This window comes from Hakea prostrata, chromosome 10 (assembly GCF_041222555.1).
Source record: "Hakea prostrata isolate BN-2017 chromosome 10, UWA_Hpros_2, whole genome shotgun sequence".
Lineage (NCBI taxonomy): Eukaryota > Viridiplantae > Streptophyta > Magnoliopsida > Proteales > Proteaceae > Hakea > Hakea prostrata.
In genome coordinates, this window is record NC_142609.1 from 3,458,101 (window position 1) to 3,485,028 (window position 26,928).

Here is a 26,928-nt window from a genome sequence, read left to right on the forward strand (position 1 = left end):
AACTGCTAGCCGTCATTAGGTTGATCAAACTATTCCGATAGTATCGGATTAGGGTGTGCTTGTGGCTGAGTTAGTTTACTTCCTAGCAAGCTACCTCCTGGACCCGGCTCGCTCGGAAGCGAGTCAATTCCCTTCGTCCCGACCGGAGTCGAGGGTCAAACCAAGAATAAACCGAGTTCGATCATATTTTCTCCATATCACTTGGTGTATCGTTTTTGGTGATGATATTGTTTGCTTGAGTAAGACAAAAACAAGTTATTAATGTCAAGTTGGAGTTATCGAGATCAACCTTGGAATTAATAGGTTTTAAGATAAGTAAAATGAAGATGGAGTATACAGTGTATAATTTTAATTGCATTATGATGGATAATAAGGTGGAAAAAATTTATGAAAGGCAAAATCCCTAAGGCTGCGTTTGTTTGCAAAGGTGTGGTGGGAAAAAAGGGGTGGGAAAAAAACATATGGGCTCCATATGTAATGGGGTGAGGGAGAAGGAAAAGGAAGGAAGGGATTTTGTGGAATTAATGGGAAAGTTAGCATGCCACCTCACCAGACAAACTTCCTTAAATTAAGGAAGCTTGTCTGCCAGCTTTCCCACCCCATGAACCAAGCAAACCACACTTTTGGGATTTCATGGAAAAGTTTGTTTTTTTCCTACCCCACCTTTATTCTAGCAAACAAACAGTGCCTAAAGTGATTATTTTGGATAGACGGGCTCAATCGTAATAATTAATAAAGAAGGTAATATAAACATTAATGTTTCATGAAACGTGAAACATGATGAATAAAGAGACGCATCTACCACGGGGTGGCCGGAAGCGGTCCGAATCTATAGTGTTGTGTGATGCGGTTTACTTCATCGGTTTATACACCGGGGCAAAAAAAAAAAAAAAAAAAAAAAGATTGGTGTACTTCTTTAAATCTTAAAGGAAATTATGAAACAATCCTATGATTGGCTATGATGTATGGTGCAAAATCTTCGATAATTAAGAAGCATCACATAGTCAATTGTAGCTAGGATAAAGATTTTATGATGCATGAGTGGCATAAGAGGAAGGATTAAGTAAGGAATACAGGATAAGCTAGAGAAAATTGTTTGAGGTAGCATGGCCATTCCAATGGAGTCCTTTGGATGGTTTAATACAGAGGGGTGATTTGCTTAAATTGAATGAACTAAAATACACCGGGGAGACCTAAAACAACCTTCGGATAAATACTGAAGAAAGACATACATAGCTCAAGCCTCTATCAAAAATGACGTCACAATACAGATGGCTAGATAGCAAGAGATCCAAGTAGCCAACTCAATCAGTTGGGATAAGGTGTTGTTCATCTGTACGAAAATCAAACCAACACCCCCCCCCCCAACTTTCCCAAAAAAAAAAAAGAAGAAGAAAAGAAAACCTTGCCTGAAACTCAACATCCACAGAGGATGATGTTAAGCACTGAATAGCAGCCTCGGAAAGTGGTTTTCCAAGGTTTCCTCCAACAAATGCTTTGACACCCAATTGATAAAGCATCTGCAACAAAAATAGGTCAAGTTACAGTTATGGAAGCATAACAAAAACTCACACAGCAGCTTTAAAATGTAAGTCATATTATCATAATTTGCAGGTCAGATCAAATTTCTTTCAAATTTCTTTATTTTTCTGTTAGGTGGAAGTTTATGAGATAATTGTCAGATCTTCATCCATGTGTTATATTCGTTTGCAGTATCATCTGAAGTTAGCAGGCTAGGGATGTCTCTTAAGCATCTTTCATTTTTAAGCACTGAGTGCAACCATAAAACTGCAGTTGCATGCCTTGCATCTTTCTATGATAAGCATAAGTGCAGACTTTTGCAATTGCAAGTTAACATTTGTCGGTTTCATCTTGCAAACGAATAGCTTCTTATCATTTAATGCAGATTGGACATTCTTGTCCATTAATCCCAAGTACAGCATAAAACTTGAAATTTGTAATCTCAAAAAGAGAATGGATACCTGTCCAGCAAAAGTAGTGACAGTTGATTTGCCATTAGTCCCTGTCACTGCTAAGACCTTGATACTCCGGGGAAGTACTTCTGCTGCAAAATCCAGTTCAGACATTATCTGTCTACCCTGTATTTGAGCAAAGCATCATAAGTTTGTACATCATCAAGGATTCACAGAACATGAAGCATTCAATTAAAAATATATGCATGCTAAAAGCTAATAGATAACAGCATTTAAAGGGAAATTACAATTCAGATAATTTAGGATTTCAATGACTTGTCAAATGTGTTTCAAAATTAAGTACCCATACAGGCTTACCGATTGCAATAATGAGGAAATACCATAGTTTTGAAGGGGAATCCCAGGGGAAACTACCACTCTGTCAGCATCCTCTAGGAGCTTCCTGTCACAATAACCAAGATTGGTTCTTACATCACTTTGTTTCTTAAATAGAGGATCATGCTGCATTCAATAAAATTAACGTGTATGGCATTAGTCGCCGGTAGGAACACAGAAATTTAGAAGAACAAAAATTAAAAAAAATAAAAAATAATTGATTTGATCTTATGAGTCATGACATACTTCCATAGAAGCCATATTCTCATTCTTGTCAATTGCTAGAACTGAAGCACCTCTAGCAAGAGCAAGCCTTGCAGCGGCTCTTCCAGATACTCCCAACCCTAAAATCTGCAGACAGCAAGGTTACTTGAATTAAGAATTGTTAGTTTCTGGCTAAGTTGCTAAACTGGCTTGCTCACTTATTTCATTTAGTTCCCCCAACTTTCCTTCAGGAGCATTTCCCATTTCCGACGACACAAATGATAGAGACCTAAAAAGAAAAGAAAAATCACTCACTGCAACGGTTTGGCCTTTTAGGTCTTGATTCTCTATGATTACAACAACAATGGAGGATCCTGGTACGGCTGGCGCTTGTTCTTGCAAGGAAACACATTGTCGAAGTTTGAAATCTATGGTTGTGTGTAAGTAGCAGAGAATTCATTTTAACTGGTAAGTAGCAGAGAATTCTATCTATTAAAAAACTTTTAATTGGCAATGAAGCCTTTAACCACATCCTTCTATTTGGTATAAAAGCGCAGCAAATGATTTTTTTTCGCCACTATACATAGATATACTATCACCAAAAATTGAATCCACAAGTCACAACTCCTTCATTAAGATGTGTTTGTCATTATCAATCCAACAATCCTGAGTTGGTTTGGTTTTTCAATTTATATGGCCCGAATGCTTGTTGTTCTTGCACATTTTTTTTCCCTTCCACCAACAAATTTATGTTTTGGTTTCTTCTTTTTATTTTTTTCTTTTTTCTTTCTTTCTTTTTCTTTGAAACAGATAGATTTTAGAGCAAATTGCACTAGCACCCCAAATAGAAGCCTTAAAAGCACTGACATCCCCACTTTGTATTTAAAAAGCACAGATCCCAAAATTGAATTTTCTTTGGATATATTTGTCCAATTTGTCACTGAAAACCTTTCAGACACGGTTTATTATAAGATATTTTTTAAAATAAATAGTGATTTATCTTTTTTAGTGATAATTTGACAAATATATCTAATAAAAATCCAATATTGAGGTCTCTGTGCTTTTTAAACATTAAGTGGTATGTCAGTGCTTTAAGGCCTCCATTTTGGGGAGCCAGTGCAATTTACTCTAAATTTTATACTAAAAGGTAAGGGATACTACATATACAGATATACTACAAGGAGAGTCAAAATGCTGACATCTTCACTAAGAGGTTGGTCATTGCATAAACGTGATGATAATCTTCAACACGCCCATAAAGATAATTGCATATAGTTAGGTTTTTTTTTTTTTTTTCCTTTGGTAATGCATATAGTTAGGTTAGAGATTAAACCTTCCGAGTGTGTTGGGATTGGAAAAAATAGGCATGGAGTTGAGGCTTGGTTTTAGTCATCTATTTCTATAAAGTAACATTTGCTTGTATTTGCCTATGATTTTTTTTTCCTTCTGTTACCAAAATTTTTTATAGTTCATTTACTTTTTCTCTACATTTTATTTTATTTATGACTTCTTGTAGCTGAGTATTATAAAATAACATGCTTTTTCTCTATTTTGTTGACACGTAGGATGATAAAAATGACAACAAAAAAAAATTATGTTGGAAGGCACTCACTTAATTGGGCCAATAATTTTTCACTTTTTTTTTTAGTGACCTCTCCATTAAGAAGCATGGATCTTTACCACTCAACCAATCCTGCATTGGCAATAATTTTTCACTTACATGGGAAAAGCAATAGCGGATGGGTAGTTGCACTCTAACTTAAATTCGAGCTATTTAAGTGGGATAAATTGCATGGCGCTCGCTTTGATAGTTTGTAAAATTACAAGTTACCCACTCTTAAATTTGATGATCAAATAACTCATATACCATTTTAGTTGTAAAAAGACCAAATTACCTACAATTAAGGTTTCCTCCCATTTTGCTCCCTAGATGAGTGAAGGGATTTTCTGTTCACCTATCTTCTTCCTATATCTTGCAGTTTGTCCCTCCCCTGCCGCTAGCCGCCAGCCGCCAAATTCCCAACACCAAACACCTTATTGAAGGCATCTATACCCTCATCACACCCAACGACCTGTGCAATCATCGATCTTCTTCAATTCAATTGAAACCCCTAAGTACTAAAGAAACCAGAGAACAAGGACTTTGGAGGAGATGAATCTCAGAGGGAACCCAACCTCACTGATTTTCACTCCTTACATTAATCTAGGACTAGGTTCACATTGGAGTAAAATGCTTGAATTCTAATCTAGGACTAGGTTCACATTGGAGTAAAATGCTTGAATTCGTGATAAGATTGGGATTGGGAAGAATAAGACATGAACACGAAAAGGACAAGAGTGATGATAGATGAAGTTGGAGAAAACATAGCTCAGAAGTTCGAAATAGAACTTGGAGCAATTAGGGAAAAACAAAGTGAAAAATCCACTGTTTGGGTTGTCTTCTCCGATTCTTTGTTAGCCTTTTTTTTTTTTTCGAATGATTTTTATGATTTTTTTTTTGTGAAACTTGGAGGTAATACTTGATAGCACTGTTTGTTTTTATTATAATTTATTTTTTTACGATAGCACTTATGCATATAGGGAAATTGGTGATGAGGATATTACTTACGTTGCCGACAGGTTGAACCTACGACCTCTTCATTGAAAAGTAAGGTTCTCAACCACTCTACTAACCCTCATTTGACACTACTAGCAACGGCAGAGGAGGGGCGGCGGTAAGTTTCTGGCTAGATATCTATTTTGATATGATATATATTTTTGTCAAACTCTTGAGTTTTGCTCTACCAAAGGTCAACAACTTGCTGTCTAAAAAAAACTAAAGGTGGTAAATGTCACCAGCATCTCTTCAAAGAAAACCTATTAGCTCCACAAACTATGTAATCTGCCAATTTGTTTTTCTAATTTATTTATGAACCTAAAAAAATGAAATAACAGCAAGAACATATTATCTGGAATTTTTAATTAAATTAATTAAATTATAACAAACCAAATTGAAAGAGTGTACTTATAATTTGTACTGGTAACAAAATAGATGATATATTTACCATTAAATCAAATCAAACCCATGACATGTTTGTTGGAAATTATGTGTTTTATCAACTAAAAATGTTACATTCATATATAATTATGGCATTAAATAACTTTTAACTATAACTTTAATTAAACTTAACTAATATAGGGTCGGGTTGGTCCGATGGCTAAATCCGAACTCGAGCCAATCATGTCAAGGCTCATTATTTTGTAACCCAAGCCCACCCTTATGGGTTGAAAAATCGAATTGAGATTAGGCAAAGCTCAAGGAAGGTTTGGACTTGGCTGGATCAATAGAGTGTAAAGGATATGCATCGCCCTACAATTGATGATTGGGTCAATTATTTGTAATCTAAAAGAGACCCCATCCCATGGGATTATATTTCAGCCAACAACTAATATTTAGCTCAATGCCTTTAGTGACGTGGATTGGGCCGGTTCAACTATGATCGATGATCTACAAGTGGCTACTGTGTCTATATGGGCCCTAACTTGATCTCTTGGAGTTCCTATAAACAACTCACTATGGCCAGTTCCTCCACAAAATCTGATTACAAAGGGGTTGCTAATGCTACCACTTAGTTGATATGGTTACGTCAACTACTGCTTTAACTTTGGATTGTCACTTATGCACCAACTCTATATTGTGATAATATTGGAGTTACTTACTTTGCTGTTAATCCGATATTTCATGCACAAACCAAACACGTCAAGATTGACTATTATTTTGTTTGTAAACAAGTAGCCACAAAAAATCTTTCAATCCGATTCGTTCCAACAGGAGACCAAATTGCAGACACTTCACCAAAGGCTTATCCGCTCAAAGATTCAAAATTTTTAAATCTAAGCTCACTGTCTGATTTCAACCAATGACCTTGCAGGGGAGTGTAAAAGATAAACCTCTTAATTCAAATTCAAATTCAAATCCACCATAACTAACTCTATCATCGATTGATCTTATCTCCAACTGATCAATAATAGTTTGAGTTGTAGTTAAACAAGTTGGAGAGTTTGATTGTAAACAAGTTGTAATTCAAATAATATTAAAATACATTTCTTACTCATTAATCTGAGCGTAGAAGAATTATCTTTCAAATGAAATTGTAACTTAGAGTTTTATTGACCTTCCTAAGTCAAGCTACTATGACATCGTCATGGATATATATTAAAAATTTAGTGGGTTCCAATCAGACTAACACCATTAGTTGCCGTTAAATTTATTCAAACTTCAAACATTGAGGGACCAAAATACCCCTCACATTATTTAATGCAAGTTATGACTAAAATGCCCTTCAACTATTCACAATATACATTTTTTTAAAACTACACACTAATTAATTTTTTTGGTAGACGTATTAATTAATCAATGTTTTTTTTTTGTCATCAATTAATTAATATGTAGTGTTAAAAAAATATATTGTGAATAGTTAAAAGGCAATTTAGTCATAACATATTGTATTAAATAATCTAAGAGGTACTTTGGTTTATACGTATATCCTCAAGGGAGATTTTCTATATATATATAATTAATGCCGCCGAATGGGTGCGAACCCAATACCTCCCCTAAGAAAGTTGAGCTTTTAACCGCTTTAGTAACCCATCATTGGCACCATGTAATATATTGTACTAAAAAAACCCAACATTAGTTTATAGTACATTAAAAGAATCCATCTCTAAAAATCTCTTAAAAAAAAATACTACATGACTCAATTTCCATTTGAGTTGAAAGCTGAAACATATAAGAAACGTGGATATATAGGTGTATCTTTACTGAATTGAAAAACAAGTATGATTCTGTTTTAATATTCTCTCTCTTTTGTTTCTTGATTTTGATATAAATTTTCTTTTTTGGGTTAAAAAATTTGATATTCATTATCAAGCAAAAGATTACATTACATAGTCTGCTGCAAACGGTCTTGGACAGAAATTTTCTTATATATTACCGATTTTGATATACTCTTAAGCTTGTTTCTTAAAAATTCACATCGACCCGCCATTTGTATGAAGTCTGTGGACGTCTACTAGGGTTTTTCCACTTCGTCGCTGTGGAAATGCATTTGATCTCAAATAATGATTCGAGTTTGTCATGGTTTGCAGAGCTTTAATCGGAAAATTGTGTCTTGAGTCTCTTGACTGGCTTCGATGTCGTGGGATCTTCTTCTCTGGTTGATATGTTTCTTCGTATCAGTGGCGCTCCTCGCGGTTGTTATTTATCAGGTATGCTACTTCTTCATGACTTAGGCTTCATATCATTTAATTTATGTGTATCTTCTTTTTATTGGAGGAATCTGGAAGAAATATTTTTCTAATTTTATTGTTAGATAATAGTTTTGACAATTCATTATTGTAATTTTTCTGTGGAGAACCATTATTGGAGTGCTGTGTATGTTATTGCCGCTGCTCCTGCTGCTTACATGGACTTTCATTTATTTAATTTGATTCCTTTACCCTTTTTAAATGATTTTTGTATTCTGTCAGTTAATAAATTTAACTTCTTCTGCGGCTAATCTGTTACATATTAAAGGATTTTAAATTAATACTCAAAGAACCTCATTATATGTTTAACCTAGAAGAATTTATTTGCTGCAAAATGAAGAGATAGTTAACCGGCCAGTGATGACCGGAAGATGTTTGCTAAAGCAAGTCCACCATATCTTACTATAGTTTAGGGTTGGGGGTATACAATTTAAGGGGGGTGACTGGTGGCTGAAAGTAATTCCGATAATTACCATTGTCCTAGCAATTGAACTTAGGAATATCTGAGAATCGAATAAGATTGAAACATTTAATGGTTTTAAGACAGAGGTGGAAGCGAGTGATAAAATCTGTATTGGCAAAGTGAACAGTTAGCCAACAGGGAAGCATGGTTTCAAGCAGATACAAATTCGAATTTGCTGTCAAATGATTTTATAATGTATATGCTCCTTATGAATATGCAAATGCTACACGGGCTACAGTAGTTGACATTGGAAGATGACAATGCTAAGAAATATCTTGTTGCTAGTTTTCCTGATTTTATGATGAGAATTGATAAGGTTGTTTCCACAGAAGTTGCTATGTGTCAAGTTTTTTCACCAAATTGGCAAAGGAAGGAATGGCTTGCTGGATAATTTTGTGTTTGACTATAAGAAATTTGTATGTGTATTGGATGACTTCTTATCAAATATGATGCACAAGGGAAGGACTGAGCACTTAGCCAAATAATCATCCCAAATTATCCTTCCTTTAATGTCTCCTTTAGACGCTGGTTGCTACCTCACCCGCAAGTTTTGGATACCCCAAGGAACGGGCTCATTGTTGTTACCTGTGGTCTGGCTCTTCTTTGCAGCCCTAGTAGACCGAAGGCTATTCTTTCTCTTTGTCTCCCCCACCCCCTCTTCCCTCACTCATTCTTCTCCTTTTTTCCCCTTTTGGGCTTTGGTGGTGATGATTTATTCAACCAAAAAAAAAAAAAGAACGAAGAATCAAAGACCCAAATTTAATTGATGCAATCATGAGATAAATTCTCTTCACAGATTCTCTGCATCAACTGTAACAGAGAAACATCTGCTTTATGTCCTCCTTTTTGTGCATTAGGATAATGAATACAGTAAGACCACCGGCCTTTTGTCTCCAATCATTATAGGGATTATACCGTTTATGCCACCGTATCTGAGGCTCTGAGCATTGAATAGGGTGTTGCTCCTACTGAGACTGCTCCGGGGCCTTCCAATTATGGGGTTGATGTGAACCAAGGATGGAGGGGCCGCTGTTACATGGTTTTTGATGAATAGCATCAATTAGAGTTTTAAGAGCCTGAGGCTATAGGGAATTGGGGTTAAAACCTTGCCACTAGGGTTTCTTGGGTTTATAGTCACTCTAGGGTTGAACCGTTGAAGGAGAATGCTATTTAGGTTCGGCCAGTATAGGTTATACTTTATAGGGTCTAGGGGTCTATTACTTAGGTCAAAATTTAGTTTCTGCAAATTCAGATTCAGCCGTAGGGTTTGGGATTTCGCACAAACAAAAGCTGACTTTCTAGGGTTTGGGTGGGAGGGATCTAGGCTGCTGCTAAAGTCGAAGGCTACTGGGGTTGGGGTAAAGCTATTTCCATAAGAGATTGAGGTTTTGGATAGGGGATGGAATAGGTTTAAGGGTTTTGGGAGAAATTTCCACGTTGCTGCAAGAAAGAGAGAAGATGGAGACGGCTGAGGGAGGCTCTAGGGTTGGGAATTGGGGTGGGGTTTGGTACTTACTTGCTGTAGCTTAGGGAAGGATTAAAGAAGAAGTGCTGCTGCTGCTGCTGGAAAACTTGAATTTTGCTGTAGAAGAATTATTCTATTGCTACCGCAGGGGTTTACCCTTAGAAACCCTACAGCCTCTGCTTGAACCCTCCTTGGCTATGAATCCTCTGCATATTTGCTTCAGTAATCAAATCTGAATTATTTACAATCCCTGGCCTTGAATTTATAGCCAAAACAGAGGAATTCCTAGTAGAACTCGATACCTAGAGAGTTCTATGTGAAATAAGCCTACAAGTTAAAAGATCCCTACTCTTAATAGGACTCCCAACTCAAATTAAGACTTATCAACTACTAATTACAGCTGAATTCAATTGAACAAAATTAGAGACTAAAAAAGATTGCTATCTACTACTTGGACTTTGACTACAAGAGTCCTTTTCAAACTAAGATTCCTAGATGGATTAGGACTCTGTCATATCCCATCCAGGAGTGAACCACGCAGCAAAGTAAGAATAGATCTGGAGTCCTGGTGAGCTTCTGCTTCCTTTGAGACTAAGCTAGATGGGGTATGGAAGAAAATGACCAAAATGCCCTTGTTGGTTTTGTTCCACAGTGGGTTTGTGGGAAGAAGGGCTGCTGCCCTAGGTCTTTTTCCTTTATTAGGGGGGTCCTGGTGATTCACATCAGGGGTGCTGGACTGATGCCAGTTTGATATGCTCTACCTGTTGTAAGGTCTCTTTTTGCCTTGCATTTTCTGTCCACTCTGTGTCTGGATGTTGAAATTTGGGTCTTCATTACAATATCAATCCTGCAGGTTTCACAGAAAGATTAGAGGGCACAACTTGGGGATGTACATGGGGATCTGAATCTGATTAGTTTCCAAAACCAAATCACTTCCTTACACCCCGCTGGTTGGTGTATGCATGGTTCTGAACTGTTTTCTCAGTATCTTAAAGAGGCTGTGCATGGGGTGGTGAACTGGGAAGAAGTTGGGGATGGGGTGGGTGGGTGGATTAAGTTAAAGAACAAGGATTGAGGGTGGCTGGGTTGCAGATGTGGATGTGGTTTACAGTTTCATAAAGGATAGGTGGGTAGCGGTGTTCTAAGAAGCACAAGGAGGAGGAAGAAGAAGAGGTAGGTAAGGGTAGAATTGTCAGATAGGTGGGTTATGAATGTATATAACTGGGTTAGTAGGGTATTTTTCTTTTGCTTGTTACATTTTGAGTTAACTCCGATAGTTCCAGGGTTGCGGTTCTAGTTTTTTGAAAACGTGGGAAATGACATGACATTAGGATCAGATAACAGGGAAGGTACTTGTGGTTTACCCTTTTTGTTTGATAAATTACTTAACTAACACATAGTTTATCAATTTTTATCTTCCTAAAGGAATTCAACTGCAGTCTCACACACCTTATTATGTAGAAGTGGTAAGAGACAAATAGTCATTTTTTCAAACTTGTCACATCATGGGTAAGTGGTGTAATGGGTTAACAGAACTCTTGTGGCTAACCTTACATGTTGGGTGAGGCCATGAAGCGGAATTGTGTTCTTATTGCCACGATTAACTAGGTTTTATGAGCCATGTGCTTCTCAACTGCCTGAAAACAAGTGTTGTCATGTTTTAAATTTTTATTTGCATTTGCTTCCTCAGAATTATCTGCAGAGATAATAATGTTCATTTTCTGGTAACTTTCCTTGTTATGTACATATTGACTTGATTCTATAAGATTTTTATAATTCCTAGTAATTTTCTCACCTTTTATTTTTATTTTTTTTTAATTTGAATTTATGCATTTCTCAAATTGGTTCTTTGAGGAAAGGTTTCTTAATATTCTTCCTAGATATTGCATGGAATTAAATGTCTTCCTTGTATTCATAAGTGAGAATTGGTTCAGCTGTGGGTTAGAGATAGGAGTTCCTTGAAAGGGGAGTGTGTGAGTGGAGTTCTGGAACTGATTTTGTCTTTCTTCTAGTTTCTACTGCCTCATAACAAAAGTATGAGTGTATTTAGTTCCTACAAAAAGTCAACATTAATGCTCCTGTTCAATTTTTCTAAAAATTTGATGTTTTTTCTCTGCAGCTTTTATGCCTGTCAGATTTGGAGTTCGATTGCATGAATCCTTATGATTCATCATCTCGCATTAATGCGGTGGTCATCCCTGAGTTTATAGTCCAAGGAACATTATGTGCTCTTTTTCTCATCACGTGGCACTGGTTCATGTTCCTAATAACAGCACCTGTTATGTATTATCATATAAGATTGTACGTATCAACTATCTTTTGATCCATTTAGTGGATTGCATATGATATTTGTTTGTGAGTTTGTTTTTTTTGGCTTGTTAAAATGTTACAGCTTCAAATGAAATGTTCTTAGCAGAATCTTTTTGTTCGATATAGTCTGCTAAATAAATCTTGTTGTCATAATTGGAATAATTTAAGTGGAATGTTTTGAAAAGAAAATAAGTGGTTCTGAAATACTGCTCACCTATCTTTTGAACTATAAAATCTAATCTGAAAAGGCAAAAATTCCCCAGCACTTACCGATGTAAGACGAGTTACTCCAAAAAACATTCAACAAGAAGATTACAAGGCAAAAATTTCATCTCTAAAGACCCAAGTTGCAGCTGAATCTGTAACTGAGGGTCGAGGACATCTCAAATACTTTTTGGGGATAGAAGTATCTTTTTTTAACAAAGGTACATTCTTATCTCAAAGAAAAGTATGCCTTAGACTGCCTTGAAGAAATATGGATGCTTGCTTGCTGAATTGTGTATTGATGTCAACCACCAACTGAATATTCCATTGGTGATTTTGTGGATAAAAATAGATACAAACACCTTTGAAGGGAGACTCATTTATTTCTCTCCCAACACTACAGACATTGTCAATGCTGTGAGAATAGTTATATGATCCAAAGACTGCAGAAAGGAATCCTGTTCCCAAAAGTTGGAGTCTAAAGTTGGTGTCCTTGACTGATATTGACTGGATGGGCTCTATTGATGAGTGGAGATCCACTTACAGATATTATACGTTACTGGGAGGGAATTTGGTGAGTTGAAGTTGCAAGAGACAATCCAAGGTTTCCAGATCCAGTGCTGGTGGCCTCTCTCACTCTGACAAGCCAATATAATTGCACTGATGCTATCTTCTTTAATGTATGCTGTGAGGATTGCTAATGGTGAACTTCAGCTCACTCTCAGCACTGAAATACACATTCTCAATAAAGCACAAAGGGCTGTAACTGTTGTGGTGAAGACAAATTTTCACCATGTAAAATCTTTCAGGGCCTAAATGTGCCTGGGTCGTCCTTTTTTTAGGTTGACCACCACCAGGTGGGCAGTGGGTCATGTTTAGAATTTTGAGTTCTTCAATATGACTGGTTGTGGACTCCAAACTATTTGGAGGTCTTGTTTTATTGTTTTGGGCATTTTTGGGTGCAAAAGGTATTTTTATCTTTTCATTCAATTAGAGTTTTCACTTCTATACATATATAGTCCCTCAACAGGTTGAGAGGGGCAGAAAAATGATTAGGGTTGTATTCAATTCTTCTCATAGTGAAACCGTCTCTGCTCGTCTGTATAAGCCTTCGGCCATTCTTAACCAAACAATAAAGCCTTCACAGCAGCAATTTTAATCAAGCAGACCCCATAGCAGTAAAATTGCTCCTCCTGAAAATAATGATCAGACCTAGAGACAGCAGTTCCTCAACAAGACACAGGCAGAGTAGCAGCAGCTGAACAGCGGGTTTTCCTCAGCCAACCAGATCAGGAATAGTCTACTAACACGAATGATGAATTGTAAATACAATATCCAGTCAACTAAGTTGGAAACAATAGGGTTAACCCAACCAAACAAGTGCAGTCCAGAATTTTAGGGCCAGGCTTCTATCAAACATAAAAGATTAGGTCTGAAACATACCTGGAGAGAAATTTCCTCAGTCAAACCATTAACAGAGACCAACCAAAAGCTTCAAGGGACTTGGTTCCTTGTCATCTTAATGTGAACTAGTCTCACATCATATCTCCACCAAACAGCAGAGGGGGCTGTCACCAATCACCAGAAATTCTGAAGAAGACCAACTCCCATTGCTGAAGACTCATGCAGATTTTTTCATGAAAAAGAAGAAGTACCAGGCTGTGATATAAAAGGTTTAGGGCCCCCTGGTACCCCAGCTGTGATAACATGTTAAGGATCAGAAAACTGAGAGGAATAGAGCAAAAGAATGAGAGGAAGAAGAAGAAGAATGAAACAGATCTCCCTCTCAATGTGAGAAACCTCAGAATTGATCACTATATTTTATATAGAATAGTCTGAATATAGAAAAGAAAACTTACTAACTTGCGATTGAGTTCAATATGGACTCTTATACTTCCACCAGAAATCTGGAGAGTTATGTTGCTTTCCCACTGTATTCTTCTGAAAAATCTCTAAATCTATCCAAACATTGCACAGCATTATCTCTGTTCTTCAGGGTAACACCTTTCTGATGTTCTGCTTATGTTTCAGATATATGAGAAGACAACATTTTATCGATGTCACTGAGATCTTTAGATTACTTAATGGCGAGAAAAAGCATAGAATGTTCAAGCTCGCCTTTTATTTGCTTCTCTTCTTTATAGTGGTTTACAGGTACGTTTTCCACCTAATTCTATGTAGCTTACAATCTTGTATCCTGTTTGGCGCACATTTATCTGATTCAATGCTTTATACTACGGGTGTTTCAATGCTTGTTGTGGATAAAATTCTAATTACCTGCTCAAACCTGTTGATGCCTCTAAGGCTCTTTTGGATATCAATTATCATCCTCAATTATAAGAAATTTTCATTATTTTAAATTGTTTGGCATCTATTATCAGTTTTGTTTTTATTTAAAATAATTGAAAAACCTCTAAAATCCATAATATACTTTTTGTCTATTATGAATTATGGTGAGAATTTCATTCTCTTCATTTATGCAAAATTTACTTAAAATTTTATAGTTAAGATGAGGGTAAAACAGTCAATACACATTCTTTTATAAAAACCATACTTTTTTTTTCCTCTTTTCTCACTTGCTCACTATCATTTTCTAACAAATTTTTATTGACATATCAAACTTATTTTTCATTCCATATTATTTTTGACAAAATTTACCAAACCATTTTTCATTCTTGACCAATAATGAATTCTTGTACTTATTTATTTTAAATAGGCATAATAGAGAATGAGAATTGATACCAAAAAGAGCCTAAGTTACCTTACCTGGGGCTACGCTACTCATATTACTTTGTTTGACTGAGGTATTCTGTGCAAGATTCTGTCCATTCATTACTTGGTCTTCTGTTTCATGGTATAAGATTTACACGCTTGTTTTGGCTTTGGGAAATTATTCTTGTATATTGATTGAACTCATGGATACCAGAATTTTAATTTGCAAATGCGAATCCGATCAGGCAAGGAAGTTGATAGTTACAGCTATTTTCTGGTGGAGATTTAACTAGCCCCTAGGATTCCTTCTGGACCTTCACAAGTGATGACAATACACCGAAGACCTAATAAATTTTAATTGGTGGATGCAACATCTGTAGGGTGGAAAAATTGTAATCCCCATTAGTACGTTTAGAACCAACTCTATCATTACCATAGCGAAATGCCAGGTGATGGAAAAACATTACATTTTGAAATTCCCAACTATGGTGTCTTCCTTATTCATAACAGAGAGGAAATATTTGACCAGAGTTGAAACAAACTTCGAGGAAGCATTTGATATTCAAATAGTGGCAAAAATTCCAATTATTGGCCCCTAAAAAAGAGCCAGGGATTGACTTCTTTCAACTCATGAAAGGTTATGCAAATGTCTTTAAGAGACCCAGACATCAAGGATTTTCCATAAGTAAAACCATGTATTTCCCCTTCAGAAGATCTATTACAAAGGTCACTTACCAATTGTATTCTCCAGTTACAGAGGAAACCTGGCCAGATTTTGTTTTTTACTCATGTTTTTACTGTACTGCATTACAATCTATAGCTTGGAAGTCATGTTCCAAGGTCTTAAACAGTTAAACTCTTTCAGACACTCATCCCCCCCTTTTTTTTGGGGGGGGGGGTTCCTTCTTACCCTATCAGAAGGAAAATCATCAAAAGTTTGTTAGTCTGAAATATGGTTACCTTCCTTTTCTAATAAATACTCGAGCACATACACATGTAACACAAGTTCACAAGCTCTACACATGGAATACACAAGGCACAAATACAGATTTGCGTAGAGAAGTATTAGATAACTTAGTCGACTTTTGAGTTCTCCTTTTTAATCTCAATACTGACCATGATAATTATTGATTCTTCGCAGACTTGTAGCAACGGTTATTACATCCGTTTTTGATGATGACGATATTCGTATTCATGAATCTCGGATATATTGACATACCTTGCTTTAGAAGTGTGGTTACCTCAAGTTCAGCCTTATACAAGCCGATGCACATTGATCATAACTCTGTTCAAGGGGGTTGAAACCTCAGTATTTGCCTAGAAGAGCTGAATTATCCTAAATGTTCTGTAGAATATGGTACTCATATTCCTATAGTTTTTGTTTGACATGCTGTATTAAATCTCTCCCTTTTCATATTTATGATTCTGTTTGTTGTGTACAAGTTTGGTTTGTTCCATGTGGATATGGATGGGTTTTGGTGTTTTAAGGGGCACTTTTTTCTCCATCCACCTTCCAAAAATTAGGCCAATTTTTTTGTAGAATTTCAATCGAGCAGATGGCATTCAGATTTCAAAGGTAAAGTTGTTTCCCCTGTTATTAAGATCACCAATTGCTACACAGAATCTCCCAACTTGGAGAAGCTTTCCAAGTCTGCCATTTAGAAACAGTATCAAGAAAGCATTGAAAAGCCCTATAAAAACTATTATGTTTACATTTCATAAAAAAAATTTATGTTACAAACAATCCTTTTGTGCCTAACACTTTTAGTGTTAAAATAGAATCTTATATATTTATCCTTATTGAATCTTCTTAAGAGTAAGGGTGTCAAAGGTTTTGGCATAAGCAAAGTTTGGGGAGATGTTTTTCCTATTCAACTTATCCAAACAAACAGAATTATTAAACCTTCTTATAAGTGGGAAAACAAATTAAATAAATATTTAAAGTCAGTCATAGTTCTTCTTCACCATTTTTTTTCCTTTATCTGTTGAAAATCGAAATAGGTTTGAAGGCAAAGGAAAATAATTTGGAGCTTTTGAAAATACAATAGATGTTGAGTTATTTATTTGTTTAATATGTAATTAGAGATGTGAAGGGTACGGATGATCAAATCACAGACCTCTTAAGACTTTAGGTGGTTGCCTTCCAATGTGCTAGAACCACACCCACAAACTACTCATTCCAAAAGAAAGGGAAAAACGAGACCAGTTTTTTTGAGTAAAAAGATGGCCAAATTTAAATCAAAGGCGTTCTAGAATGTGTGGTAAAAACACGGTTAGAAACAAATATAATACGGCTGGTCTGAATATTTCCATATATATTCACCCACCCCACCTTTATTCCAGAAAACAAACGCAACCATAGGGTCTTAGGCCGATCTCATTTGATTGTTTAAAAAGAGGTGTGAAATTTTTTTTAAGTTGTTTGAAGTGATAAATTACAGACAAACTTCTTAAAATTAAGGAAACTTGTCTGATAAGACAAACTAACTTTCTTACACCTTGATTTTTTAAAACCTACAAAATATGTGAGACTTTGTAGAAAAGCATGAAAAAAAAATCCACCATTAACATTTTTTCACAAAATCTTTTCATTTCCTTTCATTTTTTCTCACCCTATTACGGGTTTACATTTTTATTTTTCCACGATTTTTTCCCCACTCCTGTGCAAACAAACGCAGCCGATACGTTTTTGTAAAGACAAAACGGGTTGGCGAACGAACCGAACCGATTTCCAATGGTTCAACCAATGTACGATCTACTCTCTCTCAACGCCCTTCCCCCAAAAAAATATCCTTTCGTTTCTTCTCCCATCTCCGATTCTCTCAGCGGCAACGGTGCCAGAACAGCGCAGGCAGAGTAGTTCCTACAGAAGCGAGCTCGAGGCTCGAGCAGCAGCGCAACATCGTGGATGCAGTGAAGATTCATTCGACTGTAGATCCAAGTATCAACCTGCTCGAAACAGGTTCGAAATCTCAGGTTATGGTTTTGAGATTGAAATAATTCTGAAATCAGGTAAGTTATTGAGCATGCACGGATAGCCTTATTTCAATTAGACGAAAAGCGTGTAGGAAGCCAATTCTTGAAGACCAGCAGTGCACGGTTGAAGAAGAAAAGAAGGAAATTCAATCCGCCATGGTAGATCCCTTACTATCTTTATGATGGATCTCATTTTCTTCCTGCATTTTAAGCTTTTACTGCCTTAATTACGAGTTTTAGCGTTCAGACTTCATGTGAATTTTCATCTTATTTGATCTAAGCAATGTTTGAATCATTGAGATATGATTGCTAAATTTCATGTCTACAACTCCTCTTATTTGATCCCTCCAAAAATAGTTATACAGTGTTAATAATGTAGGTAATTCTTTTGTTTCTGTTTGGGGTTGATACCTGTAGACGTGAATTTTGGCCTGATATCAATATCTACTATCTGGTGGTTCCTTCATTTTGCTTTTCGTCTGCATATTTATGCAGAGAATAACTTTTAGGTTTTAGTTTTCCTTTTCCAAATAATGGGCAATTTTTTCAATGTCTTGCTAATTCGTGCTTTCTAGCCAAGACGTTGTCTTCTGCATTTCTGGCATTCTGGAAGACATTACCAAATACATTTCGATTCCTTAATCTTGTAGTTCTTCTGTTCCCAGAAGCTTTTGGGGGAATTCCTTAATTTTTTGAGGGGTTTATAAAATTAAGCTCATTGTTGACTGACTGAAGTGCCTTTCATGCTTTTCTATTTGATTTATATTAGGTTCATTTGCAACCGGATCCTTTCCTTAATGAGCTTACTAGCATGTATGAACGCAGCACCGAAAAAGGCTCTGTCTGGGTCACCCTTAAACGATGTAAATTTGCTTCTTAACTGCTTCCTCATTGTACTTTTTTCTTGTGGTCATTGAATGCCTACCTGTTTCGTTGGTTTTTAATTTGAGTCTTGGTTGTGTAACTTTCTGGTTCTTTAGCATCTATGAAGTCTAAAGCGAAGAAAAATAAAATGAAAAGTGCTGGTGAAGCTATTGAATATAGATGCCTTGTTCGGGCCACTGATGGTAAAAAGACTATTGCAACTTCGGTATGTTTTCTGCTGCTCATATGTTTATTTCTATTAGCTGTGTTTTTTTTTCTTCTTTTTCATCCATATTTATATTGACCGGACATCTCTGTATTCATGCATAGAGCATATGAGCAATCATATTATTTAAGTTGCTGAACATTATGAGTTATTATGATGGCAAACAGCACTCCAATCATCAAACAGGTGTGTGAGACTTTCAGTTAATAAAACAAGGAATTTTGGATAGCATGAAAAGGTACTTGAACCAGAATTTAAGGAAGTTAAGTAATGTGAATACATCAGATCATATTTAGTCGGAGAGCTCAACCAAAAGGTAGCTTTGACTGGTGAAGTTTGATCCAATCTTGACAGTTAGGATCTTACAATAAAAATAAAAAATAAAAAAATCTGCAGAACTGAAAAGGGATTTTAGAGATTTAAGTAAAACTCAGCCAAGGATTCAAACTAAGAATACAAAATTTGAAACTGTTTTCTTACTTAGTATGGCAAATCAGAAGTTTTAAGTGAACAAAATTTTACAATTGTTGGTGTGAAAAATGTACTCTTAGCTCCTTGGTTTGCTCTTGATCCAGACTTGGTTTCTGAGACCAAAATAATGGTGAGAGTGGGCCGTCTTTGAGGACGGGAAGCCAACTCCAAAGATTAAGTCAGTTCAGGTAAGAAAATCGGAGACTCCTCTTGAGAAATAATGCTCAAAGAGATGAAGAAGAGAACGTTCTTCTGGAGTTAAAATGCAAGAGAATGATGGTTGGAGTGTTTAAGTCTTACCGTTGTTCAGGCATAGAGATGGATTATATAGTTGATCCATACCTAAAGGGATAATGGATGCTTCACAACCCTTGGATGCTTATCTGATGAGATGGAGGGTGGAGATGACTTCTTGGAGAAGCTTGCTTAACAAGCTAGATTGAGTGATCTTCACGTTAGTTGAAGACTTTGTTGATGAATTGAGATGTCAGCATCAGATTGATCTTGAGGTGACACATGCCCACAGTTGAGGGGACAAAAAAGATAGATGCAATATTCAAGGCAAGCTTGGGTTACGTGAAAAGTTTCTTTGTCAACAAAGAATATTTAATGTTTCTTGGGGCATTTAATGCTGAATTGAATGCTGTGACTGACGTTTGCATAAAGATATGTTGAATATCTTATCTATTGCTACTTTTGCCGAGAAGTGGCACGAGGACAGCTGTATGTCCAAGAAGTGTTAGACAAATTATCTTAGTCCAGATTTTAGCCCTTGAACTCAATCAAATGATTTGCTCCGGTTCATTGGCTTGAACTAAAATGACCATAACATTAGCCCTCTAGTCTTCATGATAAATCTTATTATGAAGAGTATATTGCCAATGTTCAAGGCCTTGAGGGTAGGAGTTTGCTGAGAGATGAAAAATCTTTTCAGTGAAGTTGCAAACGCTTTTCAGCAACAAAGTTGCAAACGCTTCTCTGAGCTTGTTGTTAAAGGAAAGGCTTAAGAAGCATCCTTCTAGTGATCGGGGTAGGCTTAATAACCAGGGGCCTTTCCTAACCAGTTCTCCTTGTTGCATCGAGCTCTCATTTCTATTGTCGCATACGTTGACCGTGAGAATGCATTAAATGCTCTTTGTTGACAAAGAATCTTTTCACATAACACAAGCTTGTCTTGAATATTGCATCTATCCTTTTTATCCCCCCAACTATGAGCAAGTGTCACCTCAAGATCAATCTGATGTTGACATCTCGATTCACCAACAAAGTCTTCAACTGACATGAAGATCACTCAATTTAGCTTGTTAAGCAAGCTTCTATGCAAGAAGTCATCTCCACCCTCCATCTCATCAGATAAGCATCTAAGGGTTGTGAAGCATCCATTATCTCTTTAGGTATGGATCAGCTATATAACCCATCTCTATGCTTGAACAACGGTATGACAAAAAAAAAAACACTCCAGCCATTATTCTCTTGCATTTTAACTCCTGAAGAACGTTTTCTTCTTCATTTCTTTGAGCATTATTTCTTAAGAGGAGTCTCTGGTTTTCTTACCTGAACTGACTTAATCATTGAAGGTGACTTCCCGTCCCTAGAGGGGGCCACTCTTACCATTGTTTTGATCTCAGGAACTAGATTTGGATAATTGGATCAAGAACAAATCATGGAGCTAAGAGCACATTTTTCACCTCAACAACAATCTAGGAAAACTAGAACCTTTTAGAAATTTGATTTGGACTTTAAAACATAATTTACTTCTGGAATAAATCCTTGAATTGAAATCAGAATAAAGCCAGTAATCAATTCAACAACCAAAATTCAAACTAAGGATAAATCTGAAACTGAAAGTCGGGTAAACAGTGAACCACGGACATAATAGGTAGAAATTCTGACCTGAATGATGTAGAAAAGATAGAAGATACCAGGTTGGGGTTCACCTAGTTCCCTTAGAATCCATTGAAGACTTCTTTTAGAACTCCCCCAGTAAACTGCTGAATCAACAATGATGATAGAATCCACAGCAGTAAAGTTTCAGAAAACTGAAGTTTAGCAAATAGACTTGCAATCTTACACCTAACATGATTGGATATATATTTCAAAGTTCAAACCAACTTGTAATCTCCTATTCGAAGTATTATTCCAACATAAATTTAATAAATAAAGTAAACTCCTTTCTAGTGTAGAACTTCAACTAATCTCAACTTTGCAGTAGGATTGTTAGTAGTTGCAGAAGGTCATCAATAGTAGAATCAGATCAGAATAAGTTAAACACGGAAGCTAGCAAATACGAGTTACTTATGTTGACCAGCCAACAGTTTGGTGTCAAACTTATATTGAGTGGAGATTGAGGTGAAGAGAACTTATCTTCCAAAACAAAGCCAATTCTGATGGCTAACAAGGTAGACCCGAAGGTAGCGGTTAGAAAGCACATGGGGTGGGGGTGGTGTGAGATGAGGCAGGACCTGGTGCACAGGGAGGGGAGAGATAAACAGTGTTTTGTATTGTCAAGATATCTGGTAATTGTTTTACTCCCCCCCCCCCCCTCAAAAATAAAAAGAGTCTGAATGTCTGATACTTGTTTGATACGATTGAGTGGGGCCCCTTCACTTGTGGGCTAGCTTGCTCTGCAGTGTCAAGCATGGCCTGGTAGTGTGCTCCCTGAGCAACATTTACTGGGATCCTCTTATAGAATAAGAACTTTGAAACAACATCATGAAGTTATGCTTTCATATTAAACCAGGCATGTTTTATAGTTCTTTTTGGAATTCTGGGTCCTGTAGACTGGGATCCTTTTGAAGGCTTGAAGCACCTCAAAGGGATCATTGTCTACAACTAGTACTGGAGGTTGACATGCCTGCCCTTAGTGATCTCTTGAAAGGCTGCTTCCCCTTCTGGCTTCTTCTTCCTCTTCCCTGCCTCTGGTGCAAGGTTGTCAAGGCGGCAAGGCGACCAAAGTGATTAGGGCTCCGCCTAGGCGATTAGGTGACAAACCAAAGCACTAAGGTGACCAAAATAGTTGAGTCAATTTTTTTAATACAACTACTTTCTATAATAAGCTTGTTCAATAGTCACATTCATTAAAAAATAAATAAATAAAGAAATTAAAAAAAATATATATATATATATATATATATATATATATATATATATATATATATATATAAAATTAAAAATAAAAAATTATTCAAAAAAAGAACACAAACATAAGTTCATCTCATCAAACCATGGTTGTCAAAGCGGACACCTAGGCATTTATTGATTCATTGATTTTTTATGTTGAGGATGGCTTATGCTTCACATTTTGTTGCCAATGAGCACAAGGGTCATGTTTGGGCCTATATCACTTTGGGCCTTGGAGTTCCTTTGCAATGTGGGCGTCAATTAAGTGGTTCAAAATTTTCAATTGCCTTGCCGCTTAGGCAGACGCTTTGACAACCATGCTCTAGTGTAGCTGCTCTATAGCCGAAATGCCTAGGGCATTTCGTTCACTTCTCTGCTAGGCCTCTCCACGTGATGTGAGACTTGGTTCACTGCCTAAGCCAATCGGAACAGTCTCCTCTCTGCCTGTCTCAAAATCAATAGGCATTGTAACCACTGTCAGCATCAGCCTTGCTGCTGGTGGGTGTCTCGCTAGAACTGCCTCCTCAAACTCTGCTCTTGCCCTTTTTATTTATGCTTGCTTCTGTGGTTCCTCCCTTCAGGAGCTCAGCCATGGCCTGCTTTGCCTCATAAGAATGCACATTTGGTGACACCCTGTGGCAACTAGACTGTCTCTCTCCCCTGCACGGAAATTTATTTTCTTGTGACAATAACTAGATTGTGAATTTTTCTTACCATGTCGTGTAGGTACTTCATGCTCCCATTACTATCTCCACTCCCACCTGTAGTAGGCTAGTAGCCATTCTGCATCTTCTTGGTTGTTACATAATTACAGTGGGGGGGGGGGGGGAGGGTTGAATTACATTTAATATTAGCTACCTGCTAATTTTTTCTTAATAAAAAATGAGTGGAAAAAAACGCGGAAGGGCCAAAACACCACAGCACCCCCGGAAAACAACCACCGGAAAGAGACAGGGACACCAAGAGGGGGTAAGGGACACAAAACACCAACGCCAAAGTTAACAACCCCAGGAGTGTAACTTGTAAGTAAATTATTCCATATTATTAAAGAAGTAATATAGGTGTGAGGAAGACTACCTTCTCTTCTTCCCTCCTGCAACCCTCCTCCACCTGCACATCTTGTTCTGACTCCTTGGCTTCTGAGTCATACTCCTGGACAGAAAACTTCTTCCTGTAAAGATAAAGTATAATTTTTTGGTAAATAATACCATAATTTATCACAGATAATAATGGAACATGACATGATCATCATTTTCAATTGTAAATACAGCCCCAGTAGTTTCATCTAACCAATATATATATATATATATATATATATATATATATATATATATATATATATATTTCTTTCCATTTTTGTATATTTTTAAAATCTAGAAATAATTAATTTTTGGACCCAAAAGAACTTGTGATTTGTTGCAAGTAATAAAAAATTTCCCAGAAAATCTGAAAACTTTTATGTAAAAATTGAATTGTGGCTCTCTGTGATGTCATAGATTGCACTATATTCCATAATATGGAAAATTGGATACCAACCATTGCGTATTTATTCAATTTCATTTTGCAAAATATTTGTTTTGGGAAAGATGATCCCTCCATCTCTGGATCTTGCACAATTTTTCCAACAATGCAGCACCTTTTACATCGATGATTTGACAAATCCAAACCTTGTACGTCAGTAATTTGGCAATGAAAGCAAGAAAACATTGTTTTCTTAGGGACTGTAGCAGACCCATTTCGTGTGAACATGGCATTCATACTAATAAGTGCCATCAACAATTTCAATTAAAGTGTTAGTGAAACTGTTCGAAGGACCAAAACTTTGGCGTAACATTGAAATGGTTAGCTAGTGTACCCTTTTCTGTTTTAGGACCTGTGAACCCAACACACATTTTGTCAAACTATCCCAAAACTTTGAATGCCTAGAGATAAATCTCCAGACTATTTCCCTATTGACATACTGTTGGAACTGACCTGGAATTCTATACCAGAGAAAAATTTGAGAAAGCAAGAAGAGAGACAGCAAGAAGAGATAGAGCAGAGGAGATACAAGAAGAGGTTTGAGGATGGTTAATTCTTCGATGCCGTTCATATTCAGATCTTCCTCTTTTACACAGAAGTAACTCAATTCTAGAAATTTCCCAGATTTCCCAATTCACCCAATGTTCCCTCCTAATTGTTGTTAATTCCCGCTCTATGCCGTTGCGAACTCTTTGAGGAAGGAAGTTTTCTATTACAGGAGGATCTCCTTACTGGAACAGGTTCCCCTGCCATGGCTTCAGTATGTGTGCTGGCAGTTGAGGGCTGAGGTATGCTGCCACCTGTTGACTGAGGTGCATCACATACTTAGTTTGCTACCTAAATTTCAAGTATTAAATTATATTCATATGTCAGCTTCTCATTACATTTGATTTTTGGGAACCTTCTCTTTTGATAATATACCTCTACTTACATGAAAAGTAATGGGAAAAAAAATATATTGTTAAAGGACGTGAACATTTATGTCCCACATATGGTTATTGTTTCTTTTGCTGTTATTCTATCCTTCCTTGAGCTCCATTGCTCCGAAAAAGGAAAGTTTCATTATGTTATTGGAGCTCTGCCTTGAACTTTGGATGCTTTCTGATTGTATGAATGACCATTCTCCTTGTGGGCTTTATTTATTTGATCTTTTTCTTTTTAAGAATTTCCTTTCGTCAATGTAACTTTAGTCACATTGAGAGCATCAGACATGACTTGCTCCATGGTCAAGCATAATTATGCATGCAATGCTTTTTGATATCTCAGGTTTGTTTTTGTACTTGCTTCTTAACTTCAGAATTCTGTTAATTTAAGGTATCAGCAAAGGATCACCAACGGTTCCAAGCTTCTTATGCCACAATTCTAAAAGCCCACATGCATGCCTTAAAGAAGAGGGAAAGGAAGGACAAGAAGAAAGCTGTAGAAGGTGATAAGAAACGGGAAGGTTCCAAAAAGCCTGCGTCTAAAACATCTGCCTGAATCAGGTCCTATTAGGCACCATTGAGCTTTTATTGAGAGGTCCTTCCAAAACGATCTTGAAATTCTAGTAGTTAAAAGGGTTATGTTTTCAATTCACATTTTTTGTTTATTATCTTGAGTTTTGGATGATAATAGACAGGTAAAATGAAAATTTTTGAATCTCTGGTATTGAGTCTGTTTGTTAAAAATCGTCTGTCGTCTTTGGTTTAGCTACTGATGATGCATTGGCTAAAAGTTCTGAACTGGGTGGAAGTATTGGGTATATGGTTGAGATGGAACCTCAAGCTTATCATTTTGCTGACCATGGAGGTGTTTTACCTTCCAAAATGTACAGTTACAACTGGGTAGCCTTTCACAAGGGTAAGACTTGTGGGAATTTTCGTTATCTAGGTCTCATCTCTCATGGTTGATCTCTCTTTTTGATCCAATAAATCTTATGTTATTGGTCAACCAACAAACTTTTTGATAGCTTCAAATTCTTGATGCCCTTCTACCAAAAAAAAAATTCTTGATGCCCGAGTTGATCGGTTCTTCGTTGATTAAAATATATTGGTTAGTGTAATACAATACTGAGATGTTAATATCGCTATCCAATTTTTCAGGTCATAAGTGTTTATTGTTTATGCATCCAATCTTTTAGGTCAAGTGTTTAAAACTGGTCAACCACCTTGCATTCCGAGTATGGATCACCTTCCTATCAAGGGAATAGCATGTGCTCCGTCCACACTTCTTCACCACAAAATCAGAAAAGGTACACATATAAATAATAAAAAGAAAAAAAAAATTTAAGTGGTTTCCATGTGCTCCCCAATACTTCTTCACCACAAGCTCAAGTAGGGTCTATATCTAAATAAAAGAAAATTTAAGGATACGACCAGCAGTGGTAAAAAAGCATCATAAGAGCATAAACTGCTTCCATGGGAAGGTGATTTGGACTTTTTGCATTCCATTTATCAAATTTGGAAAGATGATCAGTTATGACAAGTGGACTTCACCCACTTACAAGTACGGTAGGAAGTTTCGGCAAATTTCATCGAGTTCACCAAGGACCGAAATAAAAAACGGGGCAAAACTAATATTGGCTGAAAATCGTCGAAAAATCGTTGATTCTCCGGTATACCAGCGAAAATTTCCCGAAACCTCACTTGATATATATTTCTTTCGTTCGAAAACAAATTGGTGGAGGTAAAAATCGATTATTGAAAGGGAATGTAGAGTAGAAGCTCTGAACTGAATGAATTGTTTGATCATCAGAATAAGCAGATTCTATTTCTCCCTCTCAATTCATTTTCATGCGTGTATGTTGAGTTCTCACAGT

At 36.6% G+C, this 26,928-nt stretch overlaps 3 protein-coding genes across 3 annotated transcripts in view; 2 read left to right on the plus strand and 1 right to left on the minus strand.

Annotated features, from left to right (window-relative positions):
• The window catches only part of LOC149001525 (uncharacterized), a gene marked incomplete at its 5' end in the record, with an annotated part of 31,313 nt that extends 28,344 nt beyond the window's left edge, over positions 1 to 2,969 (minus strand). The window contains 5 exons of the mRNA XM_089137069.1: positions 1,410 to 1,520; positions 1,983 to 2,099; positions 2,292 to 2,435; positions 2,556 to 2,660; positions 2,829 to 2,969. Coding sequence (XP_088993195.1) covers positions 1,410 to 1,520; positions 1,983 to 2,099; positions 2,292 to 2,435; positions 2,556 to 2,660; positions 2,829 to 2,969 — 618 coding nt within the window. The remainder of the gene's footprint in view (positions 1 to 1,409; positions 1,521 to 1,982; positions 2,100 to 2,291; positions 2,436 to 2,555; positions 2,661 to 2,828) is intronic.
• Positions 2,970 to 7,388: 4,419 nt separating this feature from the next.
• LOC149001526 (protein cornichon homolog 2-like) lies at positions 7,389 to 16,580 on the plus strand. The gene is made up of 4 exons (XM_089138310.1): positions 7,389 to 7,760; positions 11,847 to 12,028; positions 14,273 to 14,395; positions 16,095 to 16,580. Exons 1-4 carry the CDS (start codon positions 7,686 to 7,688, stop codon positions 16,165 to 16,167), a joined length of 453 nt encoding a protein of 150 aa, XP_088994436.1. The 5' UTR covers positions 7,389 to 7,685; the 3' UTR covers positions 16,168 to 16,580.
• A 1,152-nt stretch (positions 16,581 to 17,732) lies between these two features.
• Positions 17,733 to 25,798, plus strand: LOC149001527 (Signal recognition particle, SRP9/SRP14 subunit). Its single transcript, XM_089137898.1, has 4 exons — positions 17,733 to 18,088; positions 18,699 to 18,792; positions 18,910 to 19,019; positions 25,446 to 25,798. The coding sequence occupies exons 1-4, from the start codon at positions 18,086 to 18,088 to the stop codon at positions 25,608 to 25,610; spliced, it is 372 nt and encodes a 123-aa protein (XP_088994024.1). The 5' UTR covers positions 17,733 to 18,085; the 3' UTR covers positions 25,611 to 25,798.
• Positions 25,799 to 26,928: the final 1,130 nt, after the last annotated feature.

What these genes read in the sequence shown, in the direction of transcription:
- LOC149001527 (XM_089137898.1), top strand. An exon ending in CTGGGTCACCCTTAAACGAT is followed by an intron (nt 18,793 to 18,909) that starts GTAAATTTGCTT and finishes CTGGTTCTTTAG; the next exon opens with CATCTATGAAGTCTAAAGCG. An exon ending in AAAAGACTATTGCAACTTCG is followed by an intron (nt 19,020 to 25,445) that starts GTATGTTTTCTG and finishes TGTTAATTTAAG; the next exon opens with GTATCAGCAAAGGATCACCA.
- LOC149001526 (XM_089138310.1), top strand. Translation starts at nt 7,686, where the DNA reads ATGTCGTGGGATCTTCTTCTCTGGTTGATATGTTTCTTCGTATCAGTG. An exon ending in TCGCGGTTGTTATTTATCAG is followed by an intron (nt 7,761 to 11,846) that starts GTATGCTACTTC and finishes TTTTCTCTGCAG; the next exon opens with CTTTTATGCCTGTCAGATTT. An exon ending in TTCTTTATAGTGGTTTACAG is followed by an intron (nt 14,396 to 16,094) that starts GTACGTTTTCCA and finishes GATTCTTCGCAG; the next exon opens with ACTTGTAGCAACGGTTATTA.